The sequence below is a fragment of the Protopterus annectens genome, chromosome 8.part0 (assembly GCF_019279795.1).
Source record: "Protopterus annectens isolate FY-2018-M chromosome 8.part0, PAN1.0, whole genome shotgun sequence".
Taxonomy (NCBI): Eukaryota; Metazoa; Chordata; order Ceratodontiformes; family Protopteridae; genus Protopterus; species Protopterus annectens.
In genome coordinates, this window is record NC_056741.1 from 1,809,837,552 (window position 1) to 1,809,858,767 (window position 21,216).

General features: G+C 40.3%; 1 protein-coding gene across 1 annotated transcript in view; it reads left to right on the forward strand.

Annotated features, from left to right (window-relative positions):
- Nucleotides 1-21,216, forward strand: part of HYDIN (HYDIN axonemal central pair apparatus protein) — a 6,673,197-nt gene that overhangs the window by 5,916,662 nt on the left and 735,319 nt on the right. Inside the window, exon 73 of the mRNA XM_044079523.1 lies at nucleotides 17,218-17,425. Coding sequence (XP_043935458.1) covers nucleotides 17,218-17,425 — 208 coding nt within the window. The remainder of the gene's footprint in view (nucleotides 1-17,217; nucleotides 17,426-21,216) is intronic.

Genomic DNA, 21,216 nt, shown 5'->3' on the forward strand with positions numbered 1-21,216 from the left:
TGTGGTAGTCGGGATATCTTAAAACAATATCACCACCTTTCCACTTTACATGGTCATTACAGATGATATACACACACACACACACGTATATGTGTGTGTGTGTGTGTGTGTGTGTGTGTGTGTGTGTGTGTGTGTGTGTGTGTGTGTGTGTATATATATATATATATATATATATTTAGATAGATAGATATATATATATAGGTTCATAGGTTGGTACTAGGCTATTGGCCCTAGGGCCTATACAAGCCTATCCATAACAATTCCCTGGCTATTTCTTCCCACAATATTTACTTCCCTGTTTATATATAAACACACGTATGTGCACACATATTCACCAACCTAATCAACCTCAGGAAGATTTTCTGGACCCATAAAATCCCTCAAAGAAAATTAATGATCCAGCTCTGGTGAAACCATCTCTAAATGGAAACTTTACAAGCCATAAAAATAACTATCAATGAAAGAAATGACAAAAACGTAAAGGAAGTACAGTCCTAACTTATTCAGGATTCACATGTAATTAAAAGAAAAATGGTCCAAAACTGGAGCATTGTAAAGGGCAAACTTCATAAATCAGGTTAATTACCTTCAACCATCCTTCATTTATCAAAAAAGAAGAAATATTAGAATTTGAGTAAATAATGAAAAAGAAATAAATGTATCTGCAGAGCTGCAGTTAGGAACCTTTCCCTGCAAGCCCCCAGGCTATAGATAATGTACATTTACGAGCCAAAAGAACTATTTTTAGGTCCAAAGTCAAAAAAGATCTATGTCTGCACTGACAAATGTAATTGTAGTAATAACTTTGTGAATTACTTGACAAACTGCACAAAATGCAAAGCATTCTACATTGGAAAAGTGATTAACCCTTTCAAAATATGAGTGACCAAACACCTTGCAGACATCATGCTTAAGGACTTCATCCAACCACTGTCTAGACATGTTCAGGTTTGCAGGAACTATGACAATTTTATTTTTCATGTCATTGAGAGGCTCAATTTGGGCACATTACAAGGCAATATGAACGGAAAGCTAAAGAAAAATGAACTTGACTGTCAGATTCAACTTAAAGCTTATCGAAGCCCGGACTCCATTAAAAGCATTCTCTAGTTAAAGAAACTGAACCTCTACTTTTTTGTTAAATATAGCTATAGACTTTCATGTCTATGTGTGAGTTTAATTTTCATTTTTTTAACTTTAATATTAGATGTTTAATTATATATTTTGTTATTCATATGTAGTTTAGGTTAGACTTTTGATTTTTAATTTTACTTCCATTATAACTCTTACTTATATTTGGTATCTGAGGATTAATTTAATGTCACTTTGAACATATTTTGGTGTGTTTAGTAGTATAAACTACTATGTTAGTAAATGCTAGCATAGTGAGATCTGAGGAAGCCCTTCTCTTCATTAACAGAAACTGGCAAAAGTGCTTTAAAGTATTTTTTGATGAGCACAGGCTGAGGTATATGAATTTGTTTAACACAACTACCCATATTTATTACTTTGTATATATGTATGGGTCTACTTTGACCCATAGAAATTACACTTCAGCAAAATGGGGTCCAGTTTTGCGAAAGTGCATTTCTCCGAAAGTACACTATTGCAAAACTACAGTTCACCGAAAAAAAACAAACAAAAAAAACAAATACACTAAACTGACTTATGCAGGGGGACAAGCCTCCCTGCACCCCCAACACCCCCGCCGCTAATATATACCAACTCCTAGATCGCACTACAGTGGGGAAAAGGGAATATTCCCTTATCCTCACTATACCACAATCTACAACAACAACCTCTTGAACTGTAGTATCATGAAAGTGCATTTTTGGAGAAATGCAGTTTCGAGAAAGTGGACTCACAAAATTTTTATATATATATATATATATATATATATATATATATATATATATATATATATATATGTGTGTATATATGGTTCTACCTGACATAACCGACACTGCAAAACACCGACAACACAAACATTGACACCACATAATCGACAAACCATAAACACGAAACCTCACATGCCCGACAATCAAATAACCGACGGTCCACAAACACGAAACCTCATATGCTGCACACACCACAATAACAACAATCAACTAACAAAACACATCCCCTGTCCAAAAACCACACACACAACACAAGCACACCAAAATCCTCACAAACCCACACTAAACCTCACATACACAACTATCTACAACCCTAACCCAAACCCTTACCCTAAGGTCCGTCACTATCGCACACTCAGCTAACCCGCGCCCTAACCCTAACTCACTTAACCTGCCCCTAACCCAAAAAATACTACTACCGCACACTTACCTAACACGGGCCCTAACCCTAACTCACTTAACCTGCCCCTAACCCAAAAAATACTACTACCGCACACTTATCTAACACGGGCCCTAACCCTAACTCACTTAACCCGCCCCTAACCCAAACACTATCACTACCGCACACTTACCTAACCCACGCACTGACCCTAAATCACTAAACCCACCCCTATCCCCACAGACCGTCAATATCCACACTAACCTTACTCGCACCCTAACGTCCGTCACCACCGCATACTTACACAGCCTTTTTCCAAGTCAGTATCCTCGGCGTCGGGGTTTTGATCCGTAGCGTCGGTCTTCCAGATTGTCGATCTTCTGGCGCTCGCAAATTCATTGTTGGTGAAATCAGCTGTCGGCTATCTCATGTAGAACCATATATATATATATATATATATATAGATATATATATATAGATATATATATATAGATATATATATATATATATATATATATATATATATATATATATACATACACACATACATACATACAGTGTTGTCTGTTTTCATCCAGTTCAACACGTGGGTTGTTGGATCCGATCAGATCCAACCTCAGCATTATCACTGAAGATTCTTGGATCCAGGGTGCTGACTCCTCCCCTATCCACAATTCCCTCCACTCCATCTTTATATATATATATATATATATATATATATATATATATATATATATATATACACATACATACATACATACATACATGTAATGTTGTCTATTTTCATCCAGTTCAACACGTGGATTGTTGGATCCGATCAGATCCAACCTCAGCATTATCACTGAAGATTTATGGATCCAGGATGCTGACTCCTCCCCTACTCATAATTCCCTCCACTCCGTCTTAGTACCTCAGATCTTGTTTACCACCTGAAGCATCACATGTGTTCTACAAGGACTGTCTATTGAAAGTGTAGCCTTTGTTGTTTATTAAGACTCCTTCTATGATTTCCTCTCTTATTGAGTGACACAATTCTCCAGTCTTTTTCTATGTTATAGTTAAATAAATAAAAAAAAAAGATTTTGTTCATAGTTTATGGTTAGGTAGTAAAGGTAGTTTATACTTAAATATGAAGTTGTCCTATCTCGCATTCTTTCTTACTGATGGGTTCAGAGCCGATCCTCGGCTCCGACTGCCATTTTTACAAGTTCAAGGTCTTCAGCTAGCTCAAGGCTAATCCTCTATCCCATGATGCACTAGTGCCCAACTCAGATCTCGTTTGCTGCAGAAACAGATCAAGAGTTTTCTATGCTAGCTCAGGCTAATTACAGATTTTTCCTAAATATTTTACAGATAACCATTTAAAATTTCATAGTTTTCTTAAAAAAATAGTTTGGAGGGCTTTATCCTCATTATAGTGTGCTGTTGGCTGTTCTATTTTGTGAAAATATAATCTTTCAATTATAACTCTTAGGCCTTCGGTTTGTTGAGCCTTTTCTTACCCTATCCCTTTTCTTCAGTAATCAGAATTAATATTTCTAATAGTAAAGTAGTTATTTTCTAGAGTTTGTGTGTTTTTGCCTCTAAAGAGAGTCTTTTTTTTTCCAGTATCTTTGATAGTTCGCTTATTGCAGTGTGCAGTGCTTGATTATATAGTAGTGTTTATATAAGTAGTTAGCACTTTCCATTTAATAGCTAGATATTTGCATTTTACCTTATTATACTTGCAATAGTTCATTTAAATTAGAAGACTCCTTTCTCCTTGCATTCAAAGGGATTATTTTATGTGTGTGTGTGTGTGTGTGTGTGTGTGTGTGTGTGTGTGTGTGTGTGTGTGTGTGTGTGTGTGTGTGTGTGTGTGTTTTCCTTCAGTGCTACTAATTACATTTATAGATATATGTTGTTACTATAACCTCGTTTAAATTAGAGAGATTCAAGTCAATTCTTTCTTTGCTAACTTGAGACAAACTTTTTTAAAAATGTCTAAACAGTCGAAAGAATCAAAACCTTCTGGTTTTAAGAAGTGTCCTAAGTGTGGGCAAAAAAATGTCACTAACTGATGGTCACACGGAATGTGTACATTGCTTGGGAGCAATTCATTTGCAGGGCTCTTGTGCTATATGTCATTCATTTAGCTCAATAGTCCTGCATGAGAGGAAAAAATAAACTGATTTTAAGAAGGCTCCTAAAGTCCTCATTCACTGAAGCCCTTGAACAAGGTAAAAAAACACAAAAAAGTAAGTCACTTACTTCTGAGAAATCCTCAGAAAGATCTTCTACATCATCAGAGTCGGAGCCATTTAAAAAGGCACAGAGATTGTCTCTGACTGTTTCTGAAAAAGTTAATTCTGAAGAAATTTCAACCTCAGCTACACTGCTTTCAGAGCCGATGGTCGTACAAGTAAGGAGCCGGTCCCCAACATTGGAGCCAGTATCTCCAACTTTGAGAGCACCACTACTTCAGATGTCTGCATCACCAGCCCCGTCTTCCAGATCCTCAAGAAGCCTTTCTGAATTTGATGAGGATCGAGTTGTGCAGAGACTGCTAAGGAGTCTGGCACTAGCCAAATTATTATCGGGACCGACCCTCAGGGCTTCAGAACGGACTGGACCTTCCCCTTCTACCTTGATTCCTCCTCTGACCCGACAAGTGGTCTCAGAGCCGGAATGTGTGGAGTTGATGGTGATGAGTTTGTTGGAACCAAGACCTACCCCAGGATCTTTGGTTCTGACTGCTGTGACTACCTTGGTGGCGTCCATGGAGTCTAGGAGCTGACACTCATTAGTTGGGTCCGGGAGGGTGATTGGAGCCACTATTTTGTCAGATCTGACTCTTCCTCTCGGAGTCTCTGGCTCCTACCTCTGCTTCGGAGCCTACTTCTGTGGTGCCGAGGATACCCCTTGGTTCCTCTGAGCCAGAGGGTTCTTCGGCGCAGGGGAGTGGGGCCTTTGAAGCTATGAGGAGAGTTCTGTCCTCAGAGACAGCCTCACCATCTGCTGCATCCATTCCATCCCTTAGAGTGCAGGTATCCTTCTCAGCCAAACTGAATCCACAAAAGCGGAGAGACCCAGAGCTTCAGGAAACCCCAGTGGGTGGTCATTTATCTTTTGAGACCTCTCCGGAATACCCTTCTGAAGAGGCTCCTCAGAAAAAAACTTGCAAGCAGAAGCATTTCGACTCCCCACAGGAGTCAATCACATCGGACATGGACCTCGATGAATCAGAAGGGTCCCCAGGGTCACCCTCTGAGGATGTCTCCTTTGCAGACATGCTTAAGATTCTAAGGCAGAGAGGCGGCTGGAAGTCCAGCAACCCTACTAAAGAGGAGTCCGTGTACCTGAAATCCTTTGGGCCTTTACCTTCCAGCACTTGGGTTCCCCTCCTTTTGACGAGCTTCTGGAATTAGTTTGTTGAAAGGCATGGGGGTCTCCAGACACAGTGGAGCCTGTCCCTAGGAAGCCTTATAAGTTCATAACCAGCCCAGAAGACAAAGTTTTTCTAACCAAAGGTGTTTCTGTAAATACTATGGTGGTGGCGGTGGCCACTAAGAAGGGGTTATTGGAGACATCCTCATTTGTTCATCCTCTGAATAAAGATTTGCGTACGATGGACAGATATGGAAAATGCACCTTTTAACCAGTGCCCTTTACTCTCAGGTCCCTGAATTACTTAACCCACTTTGCTAGATTACAGAGAGAGATCTCATAAAAGAGCTAGGAGATTCTCTCCAGGGTTCAGTAGCTGAGGGGATATCAGAGAAAGTATCATCCCAGCTCTCCACCCTTAACTCCATAGTGAACTCATCTACATGGCTTATCTCTTACACAACCTTATCTCTTATTCAGCCGATGGAGCGAGTAGGTCAGCAAGTTCAGGAATCACCTTTAGGAGATACTCCTGGATGCACCTCTGTAATTCACGGAACCCTTTAAGTCATCATTCATAAACACTCCCTTTAATGGTCCGACCCTTTTCGGACCTAAAGTAAAAGAAACCCTAACCAGGTGTGAGCAGGAAGGAAAGACTCATTTTTCCACCCCTTCCGGACCCTATCCCAAAGGTCAAAAGGGAGGAAAGATGTAATTCTGTAAGTCCAAGAGAGCTTTTCCTGACACACATGGTGAACCCTCCTTCAGGGGCGGAGGAGGAGGAAATAACGGAAGACACCACCCACACAGCGGGGGGGGGGGGGTCCGCAAAACAAGGGTGACTGGGAATCTTTTTCTGGTAAGCCCTTTCAGCGCTCCTGAAAGGAGGCCCACCTGCCCACTCTTGAGGCAGTCGGGGGACGCTTGTCTTTGCACCCAGTCGCTTGGCTAAAAAAGTACAAAAGACAGTTGGGTACAAAGAATCATATTCAGAGGTTATTCATTACCCTTTTCAACACCACCTCACCCAAACAAAAGAATCCTGGATGTTCCACCTAATCACAGGGATCAAGCAACCATATAAATTCAAAAGTTGCTAGAAAAAAGAGCCATACAGTCAGTCCCCACAGACCAAATAGGATCCGGCACTTACTCAAGGTTCTTTTTAGTTCCAAAGAAAACAGGGGACTGGAGACTGATTCTAGATCTCAGCAAACTGAACAAGTCTGTAAAAAAGACAAAGTTCTGGATGGTCACATTGCAGTCGATACTTCCCTTTCTAGGGAAAGACCATTGGATGTGCTGAATAGATCTCCAGGATGCGTACTACCACATAAAAATGGACAGGCCATCCAGGTGTTATCTGTGCTTTTGGCTGGGAGCCAGTCATTTTCAGTTTCAAGCTCAGCCCTTTGGCCTCATTACAGCCCCCAGAGTGTTCACCAAATGCATGGCAGTAGTCACGGTCCATCTGATGTGGCTAGGATTCTGGGTGTTTCCATACTTAGACGACTGGCTCCTAACCACCACCACCAAGCAACTACTAGTCCAAGCAAGAGACACAACCTTACAACTATTTTCACAGTTAGGGATTACTGTCAATAATGAAAAATCTGCCTTATTGCCATCTCAACATACCATTTTTATAGGAGCAGAATTAAACACAAAAGCAATGATGGTAAATCTTCCAGAAGAGAGAATTCAAGTCCTTTGAAAGCAAGTCCTGAATCTTTTTCACAAAACAAAAGTCCAAACCAGAGAGGTTCTGAAGGTACTAGGTACAATGGCAGCTACTATCACACAAATTCCTCTGGCACACATGCATATGAGGATCCTGCAATGGCTTTCTTCTGCCCAGTGGTCAATGCAGACGCTTCCTATGTCCCACAAAATAATCCTGATGTCAGCTTGTGAAAAAAAACTCCTTTGGTGGCTCCATTTGGACCAGGTGAAGATAGGGAGGCCCTTTATCCCCTCAGCTCCCCTAGCCACAGTGACCACGGGCACTTCCCAGATAGGTTGGGGGGGCATTATCTGGAAAAGATAGCCCAAGGCACATGGCAAGAACATGAGGTTCATTTGCACATCATTGTTATTGAGATGAGAGCTGTGCTTTTAGCGGTGCAGGCATTTCAAGACTCTCTACGCATAGGAACAATTGCAATTCAGATAGACAATATGTCATTGGTATGGTACATAAACAAGGTGAAACCAATTCTTATCCCCTATGTTGAAAGATCCTGAAAGTATGGCAATGGGCAACCTCCTTCCAACACTTTCTAGTAGCAATGCACATCCTGGGAAAATCCAACATGATCGCAGACAAATACTGATGCCACATGAGTGGACCCTCAAACATGAAGTAGCAGAGAGCATTTTCTGCAAATGGGGCCAGCCTTGCTGCGACCTGTTCACCACACCCACAAACAGAAAATGCAGCAACTACTTTGCCCTGATTCCCCCTCAGGGGAAGTCCCCAAGGGATGCACTGACACACAATTGGCCCCCGGGTCTCCTGTATGGCTTTCCTCCCTTCCCATTAATACCCAAAGTCATTCAGAAAGCCTTATTATTGGGAAGGACCTTACTTCTGATAGCCCCTTACTGACCACATCAAATTTGGTTCCCCCTCTTACAACCTCATCTTCATGAGGAATCTTGGATCCTGGACCCAGTGCTGGATCTTCCAATACATTCATCTGGAGTTCTCCATCCATCTCTCAAATCCCTAAAATTGACAGCTTGGCTTCTCCAGTTCCCAATATTGCCAGGTTACAAAATCTTTCATCACCAACAAGACACATTTTAATATCTTCTCATAAGCCTTCAACAAGAAGGTTATACCTTAGCAAGTGGAAAAGATTCACTATTTGGGCTCTGCAGAATAAAATTGATCCCTGCATTGCACCACTCTCTTCCAGCCTAGAATTCCTAACAAGTCTTTTCAAAGAAGGTGCAGCAGCTGCTGCTATGAGGGTGCAATTAGCAGCAGTCTCAACTTTTCATCTAGGTGAAAATGGACCAAATATTATGTCACATAGATTGTGTAAAGCTTTTCTTAAGGGCACTTGTCTTTTAAGACCACCAATAAAATCTCCACTACCACCATGGAACCTCAGTTTTGTTCTATCCAGGATAATCTTTCCACTTTTTGAACCTGCGTCATCATGTGATCTAAAATTTGTAACTTGGAAATCTATCTCCTTGACAACCATCACTTCAGCCAGAAGAGTATCAGAACTACAAGCATTATCAATCAACCCCCCTCTCTCTCTCTCTCTCTGTTTTGGCTTTTCCCGGTTAGGGGTCGCCACAGCAGATCACGTTGTCCTTTCATGATTGGCAGTGAAGTTTTACAGTGTCGAGTTGCCTGTCCGGTGCCCAAACTTCCACAGAAGGCACACTCATGCACGCACTGATGCCTAGGGCCAATTTTAGGGTGGCCAATCCACTTGCAGCATGTCTTTGGGGATGTAAGAGGAAATCGGAAAACCCGGAGGGAACCCACACGACCACAGGGAGGACATGCAGACTCCGCACAGAAGACACCCCAGCCGAAGATTGAACCAGAGAGCCTCTTGCTGTGAGGTGACAACGCTAATTGCTGCACCACCGTGGCCATCCCCAACCCCCCCAAATCTATTGTTTCATAATGACAGAGTTTCACTACGTACAAATCCATCTTTCTTACCTAAACTGTGTTCAGAATCCAACTTAAACCAGACCATAGAGTTACCAGTCTTTTTTCCTAAGTATGGCAATAAGGCAGAATACATGCATCATAGGATAGGGGATTAGCCTCGAGCTAGCTGAAGACCTCGAGCTTGTAAAAATGACTGAGTCGGAGCCAAGGATCAGCTCCGAACCCATCAGTAAGAATAAATGGCGAGATGGACAACTCACGTGGAATGTTATGGTAAGAACATAACTTCATTTTTTTAGTCATTTTCTTCTTTAATAATTGTCATTAGATTTGATCATCTTTTCTCTGTAGACAGAAAGATTGTTTGAAAATCTGGTGTGCTTTAATTTTTCAGGTTCTACAGAGTACCTTTTTGTGTTTTTTGAAGTGTTGCCTGTACTGTTGATTTGTGTTTCCAGAATGTCTGGCAGCCAGGTTTGCAAAAAGTGTGTTGAATGCGGCACAAAATCTCATCTCAGGATCCAAATTATTTGTGTGTCTGTTGTTTGAGCACTGCCCATCTTGACACAGACTGTGAAACCCATGCCTCCATTGGTGATAGGTCACTCCAAACATAAAGAGAAAAAAATTGTCAAAGGCTTTTTTCCTCCACAGCCAGAGCCCTCACTTCCTGCTCCTTCTTCTTCATCCACTGTTGCCTCCTCCCCAGCCAAGAAACAGGACAAAGCCAAGACCAAGGACAAACACAAGCAAAAAGAGACCAGTGAGAAGAAAAGGATAGAAGAGGAGATGAGAGAGAAAAAAGCTAGAAAAGTCCAGGAAGGGGTTTCCAGATCCCATTGCTTCGGTAGGTCCAGGTCCTAAAGTTCCTAGGAGGTTGGGTCCATCAGTCCTTTGGACCTAAGTTTCCTTTCCTCAGCTCCAGTTCTCACTGAAGGCTGCACTCTCCTATACTACAGGACAAATTAAATTTGAGAGATTCTCAGTGGCTTCTTCTGTTCAGTCATCCAAATGACGTACCAAGCAAGATTACAGAATGATGAAGACGTTCTTGAGAACTCAAATTCAGCTTGGGGTTTTCTCAGTGTCACCATCCCTGAACACACAGAGTACTGGTCCAACAACCCTTCCTCTACTGTATCTCCAGTATAGGTCCATCCATCAGACACAGCCATCCTATATTGACCTGCCCCAATGCACTTTTGTTAGTGCCAACAGTTCATGCTGCTTCAACTCCAGTTGTATCCCCTTCTCCTTCTACTCTGATGCATTCAGATTAGGAAGAATGTAGGAAGCAAACTGTTGGTGCCAGGACTCGAGGGGTAGGTTGACTTTGAAGTTATCAGAGCAGTCTCTCGCTCTGAGTGCCCCAGCCCTCGACAGCTCATATCCAAGATCAGATACAGGGCCAAGACCTGTCAGTGCTGAGGAGTTCCCTTCTTCATGCAGGAGGAGATCTCACTTGCTGCCAGTTGTGATTCTGACTGTGCTAAACGAAAAGGCATTATCAGTCAGCTCAGCTCCATCCAAACTTCAAAAGGATTCTACTATTTCTTCCCTTTGTTCTATCTGAGAGGGACAGTCAGTATCAGAGGCTTTTGAGATGGCTCACTACAGGAGTTCCCAGTTTGATTCCAACCTGTCTGATCATCCACTTGTTTAGGTTCACAAGAAACAGGTGTGCCAGTGGAAGTACATAGACCCACCCAGAGTCTTTCACTGAAAACACAGATTTGGATGAGTCTAGGCTTCCCTAGATCCCTCTCAGAAGATGTCACCTTCAGTGAGATCCTAAAACTGATGAAACAATGAGGAGGATAGTCCACAGATAACTCTTCACCAAACAAGACTATGTTCGTTGAGGGTTAGACTTTAGCTTAACTTCATCCTGGGTAGTACCGCTGTTGATCCCTTTACTGACCTTATGGCTCAGTGGGCACAGAAGTACCCTGATGTGGAACCAATACCAAAGAAACCAGATAGTATCTTGGCGGCACCTAAGGACAGGAAGCACTGGAGCAGAGGCACACCATTAGATGCCATGGTGTTGAAGGGGGCCACCAAGAAGGAATTATTGGAAGAAAGTTCCTCTGTCCATCCCCCTGACAGGGAGTCTAGGACATTAGACAAGTTTGGGAAACAGGCATATGATTCAGTGACCTTTTCCCTCTGAGCAATGAAATGTTCAGATCATGCAAATGATTCCAGAGAGACTTGACTAAAGGGCTTACCAAGTCTGTCTCTGATAACCTGCCTGTGAATGTTCAGAAGACTTTGGAGAACCAACTCACTACCTTTCAATCTGTATCGAATGTTGCCATGTGACTGCTGTCTAATGCATCTGATGGCATAGCTAGGGCAGTGGGCATCGTCATTACTGTACGACAATATGTCTTTATGTGCCTTTGTGACTTACTAGAAAACTTTAAGACATTCTTCATTAATGCTCTGTTTGACAGTACCACACCTTTTGGGCCAAAAGTGAAGGACAATCTAACCAGGAGTCAGCAAGATGGTAAAACTCTCTCTGTAGTGGAAATCTGTTTCTCACCTCACAAAGGACCTTCTCTAGGAATCAGAGGGGTGGCAAGATGATGTGGTTCCTCAAATTACAGGGTTATTTTCACAACACTCCTGAGGACAGATCTTCTCATGGCAAATGGGAAGGTAACTCTAATGGAAATCACCAGAGAGACAAAGGTGGGCAGCAAAATCAGGGCTTTTGCAGTAATTTCACAGAAAAGCCTTACGAAAGCTCCTGAAAGTTATCTAGCTGCTGTGCTGTAGAAGCAGTTTGGGGGCATTGAGTGCTAAACATAATTTCCAAAAGCTATTCAGTTCCTTTTTCATTTTTTGCCAATAAAAAAAGAACGTTCCCAGAGTTCGACCCTGTCAGTAGGAACTTGCAGCAGCAGAAATTTCCAAGCTGCTAGAAAAAATCATCCAGCCAGTTCCCAAAGACCATTTAGAGTCCGGAATCTATTCAAGGTTCTTTTTAGCATACAAAGGGGACCTCAGACCAGTTTAGATCCGAGTCATTTAAATCAGTTTGTAAACCAGGAATAATTCCAGATGGTCATGATTCAGTCCCTATTACCTCTTCAGAGGATGGATGACTGGATGTGCTCAGTAGATATCCAGGACAGATACTACCATATAAAGATAGAGGAGCATCACAGGAGGGTTCTCCATTTCCAGCTGGGAGACATTGATTACCAGTTCAGAGCACTGTCCTTCAGTCTCATTATAATCCCCAGGGTGTATACTAAGATAATGGCAGTGGTTGCAGCACATCTACTTCTGAAAAGGATTCAAGTTTTCCCATACCACAATGATTGGCTCATCACTGCTACCTCCAAACATCTGCTGTTAGACCATCTGCTCCACTGAATGCAAAACCTAGGAATTACGATAAATTTACCCAGAGCCACCTGAACCCAGCACAATAAATAGAATTCATTGGATGGCACCTGGACTCGGTGTTGCAAATTGCCAAATTACTCCACTACAGAGTGCTCTTCCTGCATCTGGCAGCTAAACAGGTACTTCAGAATCCTTCACCCTCAGCAAGGTTAATTCTATGACTTTTAGGTCTAATGGCCTTCACAATCTTACTTCTTCCACTAGCCAGGTTCTACATGAGAGTTTTCCAATAGACTCTTTTTGTGCAATGGTCTTAAAATATTCACCCATTAAATACCATAATTTCCAGTACTCAGATATGCAATGGTTATATCAGCTGGTAGATAAAGTCTTCATCTGAGACAGAAAGTCATCCCTTTCACACTGATTCATCACTGACTGTCGTAACCTTGGACACATACCTTATAGGGTTTGGGGACATTTCAAAAAGAGAATGATCAAAGGTTTTTGGTCATATCTACAGGCAAACCTTCACATCAGTTTTCTTGGAGATGAGAGCAGTCCTTCTACCATTGCAGACATTTAAGGATGCTATCCCCAAGGGTGTAATTTTCAAACAGATGAACAATGTAGTCTGGTACATCAACAAACAGAGAGGAACTCACTTGTTTGCTGAGAAGCCTTGAGAGTATGGCAATGTCTTCCCATCTTCTTCTGATAGTAACACACGCTACAGCGATCCAGTGTATTAGGAGACAAGTTGAGTGGAACTATGTTAATGGCTCATGAGTGGTTCCTCAGTTCAACAGTGGCAGGTTTGATTTTCCATTGTTCAGGGCCAACCTTTCTGTGACCTCTTTGCTTCCTAACCAAATAATAAGTGCAGCAGTCACTTTGCCCTGATCCCTCCACAGGGACAGTCAACAAGAAAATCTCTAGTCCACAATTGACCCTATCTTCTTCCTGTTGCCTATAATAAACAAATTCATACAGAAAGCAAGAAAATGCAAGACCAGAGTAATCCTCACTGCTCCATTCTTGCCCCAACAAATATGGATCCCTTTCTTGTGGCCTCTACTAGTACATCCCCAAAGGATTTCGGATCAGTATCCAAATCTCTTGACTCACCTGGCTGGACTGCCTCCTCCAGATCAGAAATCCAAACTGAGTCCTGACTGTTTGCTTCATTTCTGACCTTGGCCAGAGATGCCAGACTTTCTGCATCAGTTGTTCAGATTATTTCAGTCTCCCAGAAACAATCCACAAAAAACGTTTATCATAGCAAATGGAAATGGTTTTCCATCTGGGCTATGTTGAAAGGAATGGATCCATTTTCTGCTTCCATCCCTTCCATACTAGAGTTTCCGTCTGAGCTTTTCCATAGTGGTTCCAGTTTCTTCACTATCAAAGTCCAAATTTCTGCAATCTCCAATTTCCACATAGGTTAGAGTGATACCGCCATAGCATCTCTAAAGGTCTCTTAAGTTTTTTGAGGGGAACTTTCTTCCTATGACCATCAATCAGGGACCCAGTCCCTCCTTGGGACATACTGTTTTGCTCCAAGCATTAACTCAGTTTCCCTTTGAACTAGCAGCATCAGCAATTTGAAGTTCCCCTCTTGGAAGACCAATTTTCTCATGGCAGTTAAATCAGCCAGACAAATTTCAGAGTCACAGGTCCTTTCTTGAAAACCTCCTTACTTTATTTTCCACAAAACAACAGTGTTTCCTTAAGGACTTCTTTTCTTCCTAAGGTGGCATCCATAGCAAATTCAAATCAGTCAACCTACCTGTTTTTTTCCCAGATTCTCAAACCAAGGTGAATATATTCTGAATATGTTGGATGTTCTTCACCAGCTCAAATTTTGCCTTCATAGAATGAAATACTTTGGGAAATCTGATTATTCTCGATTTGAGTTACTAAGGTGGAGTGGAGGGAATTACGATTAGGGGGTGTCAGAGCCCTTAATCCATGAAGTGTCAGAGACGGTGCTGTGATCAGATCCAGTCATATCCAGCAACCTATGTGTTGAACCAGACAAAAATCAGACAACATGGATCTCTCATTGTGGTAAGTACATAACTTTCATTTATGAATTTCAACTATGTTCACCTTGCATTTATTTTAACATCATAAGGATCTAATTTTTTCTCTCCCATTTCATTTGCATGTCATTATGAAATCATATATCCTACCCACGGTTAACACAGTCACACGAGAACATTTTCTTTCCTGGATTATGGCAAATTTCCACAATGAAGCAATTATCTTAGGAGACTAAAACACTGGCTGGAACTCTCTTACTTACCATTGGTTCTCCCCCCAGTATCTCTAAATGTGTTTCGTTTCTCTCCTCTCATCCAAACTCCAGCTAGACTCAACAAACCTAATAACAATCAATACTAGACTGCATACTGACAATTCACTCTTGTAAAATTTCAACATCAGGCACCTTACCAGTTACTCTTAGCAATCACCTCCCAATCTTTGCTCTTAGAAATAATATTCCCCAGCCAAAGAAATATTTCTTGGAAGTTCAAAATCTAATTAACATCAATAAAGAAACATTTACAGCAACTCTAAGCTCTTTTAACTGGAGGCTTTGAATATAATGCTGGTAAGGCTTATGGTCTGTAATTACCTGGGTCAGTAGAGGGGTCACCCTTGTGTAGGGAGTTAGTGGCTGTTTCCCACGGATCAAGCACAAACTCTGTAGACAGGCTGAGGTTGAACAATTTAAGTTAAAGGTCAAATAGTAAATGCTTGGCAGTAATGGAAATGCAATCAGGTTTGTTGTTTGGTCCCATGAATGTATTATTTTAGCCCTTAACTGGGATTGTAGGCATTGTTCCAAAGTGATTTCAGGGAAGTTATTTTTTTTTTTATTGATGATAGGATCAACAATGTAGATGGGTGGGATAAAGTAAGCACTAAATATATCAACTACTATACTGGCTACATTCTTGGGATCATTGTGTGTGGCATTATTGTGGATAAGTTCAGTGAATTGTTGGACATTATCCCGTAATTTTCTGATATAACCTGAAGAAATATTTGTAATTTCCTTTAGTATCTTCAGCAATGTTGTTTGTGTTCTGCTTTACTTTTTCTAATAGTCCTCCTTAAGTTCCTTGATGACGTGTTTCAATGTGGTCCTGAGGTCATGTGAGAGCAGTTTCTTGCAATTTTTCATTATTTTCCTTTTTTTTATGCATTTAATATATATACTGGAGTTAATTCATGAATGTGCCATTATATATAAGCTGGAGGGGGAAGTGACTTTTCTCTGCAGTTGTTTAGGACCTGGTAGTCAGAAGTGAATGTGGAACCCCCTTCAGACGGATCTACTTGCAAAGGATTGTATGTCTTCTATAAGCTAAAGTAAGTTTGCCCTGGAGAAGTCCTAAAAGGTGGTCTCATTTGTTGACGGAGTTGTACAACAAGGCCTTAAAGTGAAGATAACCAATTTATGCAGATTTAAACAGGGATGAGGAAATGAGGAGCTGTGTACAGGTGAGGGCTAAGTTTGTTAGAGGGTAGTTTTACAAATAGCTAATCAATTCTTTGGTAATTGAAGTCCCCTAACAAGAAGCTATTTGTTTTGTTATGGTTTGTTATTTAGTGCCCCAGTGGTGTTAAGGTAATTTCTGTGCACTTTGAGGGACATTGATGGTGGTATGTAGCTAACAATGAAATAATTAGATTTGTTAAGGGTGATTTGTATCTTTAGCAGCTCCAAGTTGGCATCATGGATAATTTGATGTAAGGTAGCAGTGCTTCTAAGAAGGTGTGATAGGCACTAAACTCTGGTATAAATGGAGTGCTGTCTTTGCATTGAAACCATGTCTCAGTAACTGTACAAATATGAGTGTGTTTGAATTGCAGGAGAGCAATGATTTTTTTATTTCTTATTAATAAATGCTTCTGTAGTCGGCACTTAAATATTTCTCTTTTCAAGACTTGGAGAAGTTAAACATTTAGGATTATTTTAACTGGTAGCACTGAGTTAATGGGTATAGTGTTTATTGATTACATAGCTATTTGTGGTATTGATTTCATTTTTGTCTTTGTGGCTAACAGGAGTGTTTCTCTGACAGTGCTTTTCCTGGTACTCTGATGATAAATGCATTCACTTCTGTTGCAGTACTGTGCCACGTCTGACAGCTTCCTCACCTACAGTACTTATTCACTTGGCTGCTAGATCATGTTTCCTGTGCCACTCCCTGGCAGCCAGCAGTTGAACTCTTTCTGCAATTACAGTAGTACAGACCACAAGGCTACTTCTATATTGTTGGCTTGTCATTAAAGCTTATTGTTAAATAGCAAGTAAAAGTAGTGATTTAATCATTTGAAAGATGTCACCTAACCAAGATTTAACTATTGGTTCATAGCCTGTCAAGATTTATAACTTTCTGAACAGAAGTAAGATTATTTTGCTGCACTGGGACTATTCTGATTTAACTCTTGAATATATTTATATATATATATATATATATATATATATATATATATATATATATATATATATATTTATATACTTAACATTGTGTTTCTTTTCTTCAAAGAATTCCTATTATCATTTCCTTCACGCCAACCACTGAAGGAGAGGTCAACTTTAATCTTGTTTGTGATGTGAAAGGAAAAACTGAAAACCTCTCTCTAAATGTGAAAGCTGAGTGTTACTCCATGAGTGCCACTGTCCAGTGTGAGACCAGTGAACAATTAACATCAGAACTTGGATCGCAAACCATGAACAAAATATTCTTCAAAGAAGTAAGGATAATATTTTTGTATTTACAAGTCTGGGGCTATGACACTATTGAACTAAGGATGATGAAATAGCAGCAACTCAAAAATGCTATATTCTGACTTGCATCAGTTTATAATACATTTTTTTCTTATATAATTTGTTTCCCAATATTTTAATTTTTGTACAAAATTGCAGATTATGCTTCAAGCATCTACTTTTGAAAACTGGTGAGGAAAGTAAATGATTGGAGTTTAGAATCAAAGGTTAACAGTACCAACACTGATGGAAAAAAACAGAAACAACTAAAATAACAGCACAGTAACTTGCAGAACAAACATTAGATTTTTGTTTACTTTTGAAAATACATAAACCACTTTAGCAAAAAGCATGACATACTGGCACACTGGTATAAAAGGTACATGAAAGGCACTTTTGTTTAATGAATGTAAAACATCAATATTTTGGTATCACTTTTGGAATTAGTTAAATTAATATGCATAAGTTAAATTAACATGCGCCTTAACTGTCTACAGATTAACATATCTGTCAAGTTACAGTGTGTACTACAATTAGAACATTTTTTTTAGTAACAGAAGTTTTCACTGGCACCCCTCTGTCAAAAGAAGTGCAGAACTCTTTCATATATTAACTTAGGACAAATACCTCAGGTGAAATCTTTAAAGTATCAGTTAAAACAACCCATAATAAGCATATAGCTGTGTTCCTGTTTGGCTCCTGACTAGACAAAAATTCTTATCCATCCACATAGTGTAAAAAGAGCTCTGATATCCCTCATCTTTTCTGAAGAAACTATATTGCTACTTTATAGTCACTGCCTATATCTCTATCAGCTTTTCTTACTAAGCCACTTACTTTCTTCGCTCCCTTTCCTTAACACTCCCTACTCTTCTCCTATTTTTTTTTATTACACCCTGTTATTCTCCTTCAATATCTCCTGGATCACTGCCTTAATTTTTCTCTCCTCAGTTCTTTTGTCACCTTTCACATCACATATCTTCTGCATCTCACTCTAGACAGCAAAAAAAAAAAAAAAACATAGCCTTGACACATACAGCCTCTCTTCACAACAGTAATCATACATATTCTTAATCAACCTTCCCTACCCTTCCTCTCACATTATCTATTAATTGTCTGTTTCAACCTCTGTCACATCCAATATATGAGTCAGACATTTTCTTTGCCGCCACCTCTACATGTATCCCTGGTGCTGCTTCTCAGAATTGTCTTTTTACCTTGCTCCTCCTCTTGCACACTGCGTACAACTATCACTTCCTCTAACACGTTGCTTAAATAATTTTTTTCCCTTAAGCATCATTTTTTAAAAACATGCCCTTCCAAATTAATTTCTCTTTTCTTTCCTCTCACGTTCTTTGTTTTGAACTGTTGTTGTACTTGTATTAGATTTTATTCATGACCCTTAAAAATTTTTATCAACTGAAATGTACTGTTACTTGGAACGTTTCTCTACAGGCCTGCTGTGAAAAGAGAAAACTTGTGCTCAGACAGAGAATACTGGTAAACAAATGCTAATAAATAAATAAATAAATGTTTTTCACTTACTACATTGGCTACATTTACATTTGAGAAAGAAACCTTCCAGTTATTTTATATATAAACATTCTATTTACTGGCTACTGGATAATTGACACACAACTACAAAATATGTCTGCTGTCTAGCATTGATGGGTAAACTTCTTATTGAGACTGAGACAATGCGAGTTTGACTAGCTGTCTGTACTGGAGGAGCTAACAAGGGAAGATGATAATGAGATGCCGATGCCGGCTCAGCCATCTTGGGATGAGGGAGGGAGTCTGTCTTATGGGTGATTTATGAAGCACCAGTTTGGGACGTGTCATGATAGCCTCTTTTGTGTATGTGCAAAAGCATTTGCAGGCTGAGCGAGGAACTGCAAGCTGTCATGGTGATGTGGAGACACATATTAGCCTCCAGGGGAAGAGGGATTGTTTAAGAAAGAAAACTGCATCATGAACGCTATAGCTGAGAGTGGATGAAGCAGGCTTTCTAATCAAAGGGCAGAAAACACAGCTGCTGGTTCACATGTCTGCACTTATTTTTCATTCTTTGTATGGTTGCTGTATGTCCCAGCAGGATGCAAATACAAACTTCAGCTACCTTTTTTATACATTGCATAGACAAAGATTACAAGTTAACACATCTTTTTGTGACACAGAAGAACATGTATTTGCAGATTAGATCACATTTATTTATTTTACATTTGTTAACCAGGTTAGTCTGGCTGAGCTTTTGGCTCATTTTCAGCAGAGACCCGGGAAGAAAAGCTCCTCTGGACTAGAAAACAATTTATTAAATTTTAGTAACATAGTAGTAACAATCAGCTATAGGATCTTATAAGCAGAGACCTGGAGAGAAAAAAGCTCCACGGGCAATTCAATTATACAGAGTATTAACAATTGGCAGACAAGTATGTGAGTTGTTACAAACAAGGTTTTAAACAATTAGCAGAAGAAAATGTAACTAGTTACAATATTATTTAAGCTGCTTAGAGCAAAATAATTTAATAGTTAGGCAGATGCTTATTTAAAGTGGGTAGGATCTAGTTGTATAGGAGTTTGGAAACAAGAAAGGAAAGTAGGAATGGCTAGTAGGAGATGTAGGGGAGGTAGAGTATAGGAGACAGACTAGACAGGTAGGTTGTTTTGAGACTTAGAATTAATAGTTGTTGGAAATAGAGGAAGGGAAGAGGTAGAAGAGGCAGGGGAATAGCATTAGAGATACGTTAAGAGTGAGGTGGTGAAATAGGAGAAAGGATGGTGGTTTCAGGGTGGTTGGCTACAGTGGCAGGACCACTTTGTTTTTAGGTATTTCCTTGTGGCTAATTTGAAACTTTTGCTATGCTGGAGGGATTTTATTTTCAAAGGGAGTTGGTTCCAGGATATAGCTGGGTTATAGTTATAGAAAAGGCAGCCTATTTTTGGTTTTGGGTTTGTAGATGTCTAATAATTCTTGATTTGAGCTGCGTAGTGTCCTAGCAGGGGAATATTTGTATATGATAGTGGAGAGGCTGGGGCAGAAGGAGGGTAGATAGAGAATAGAGTGGATGATTTATAGTTGGTATAGTTGGAGCAGCTGAGGGAATTCTAGCCAGTCTAGTTGCTGTAGTGCTAAGCAGTGGTGTGACTTGTAGGTTTGATTAGCTGCAAATCTGGCGATTTTATTATAGGTAGTTTCAAGCTTGGAAATAAGTGTAGAATTTAGGTTTGTGAATATGTGGCAGCTGCACAGGAGTGTTGGGAGTAATAAAGCCTGGGAGAGAGTTATTCGGTCAGTGTTAGTTAAGTATTTCTTGCTATGGAAAAGGTGTCCAAGTTTCTGATGAGTTCTTTTTACTGAGTTAGTAATATGGAGATCAAACTGAAGCTGATCATCTATTGTAACACCTAGCAATTTAGTACTAGATTCAGCTGAGATGATAGTGTTGTTGCAGGATAAGATAGTAAATGTACTTTTGAGTGTGGTGATGTTTTTAGGGAGGAAGAGTAGGAACTTAGTTTTTTTTGGATTAAGTATTAGTTTGTTATCACTAAGCCAAGTCTCAATGGTGTGGAAGGATGCCTGGGTAGTTGAGTGGAGGTCAGCTGGGTTGTCAGCAATGGTTATAACAGTTGAGTCATCAGCATATTGCACAAGAGATGACTGGGGATAGGAGGAGTACAACAAGTTGGTGAAATTATTAAAGAGTAGTGGTCCAAGTATGGACCCTTGGGGGACTCCCATTTGTACAGTGAGAGGGGAGGATAGTGCAGAGAGCCA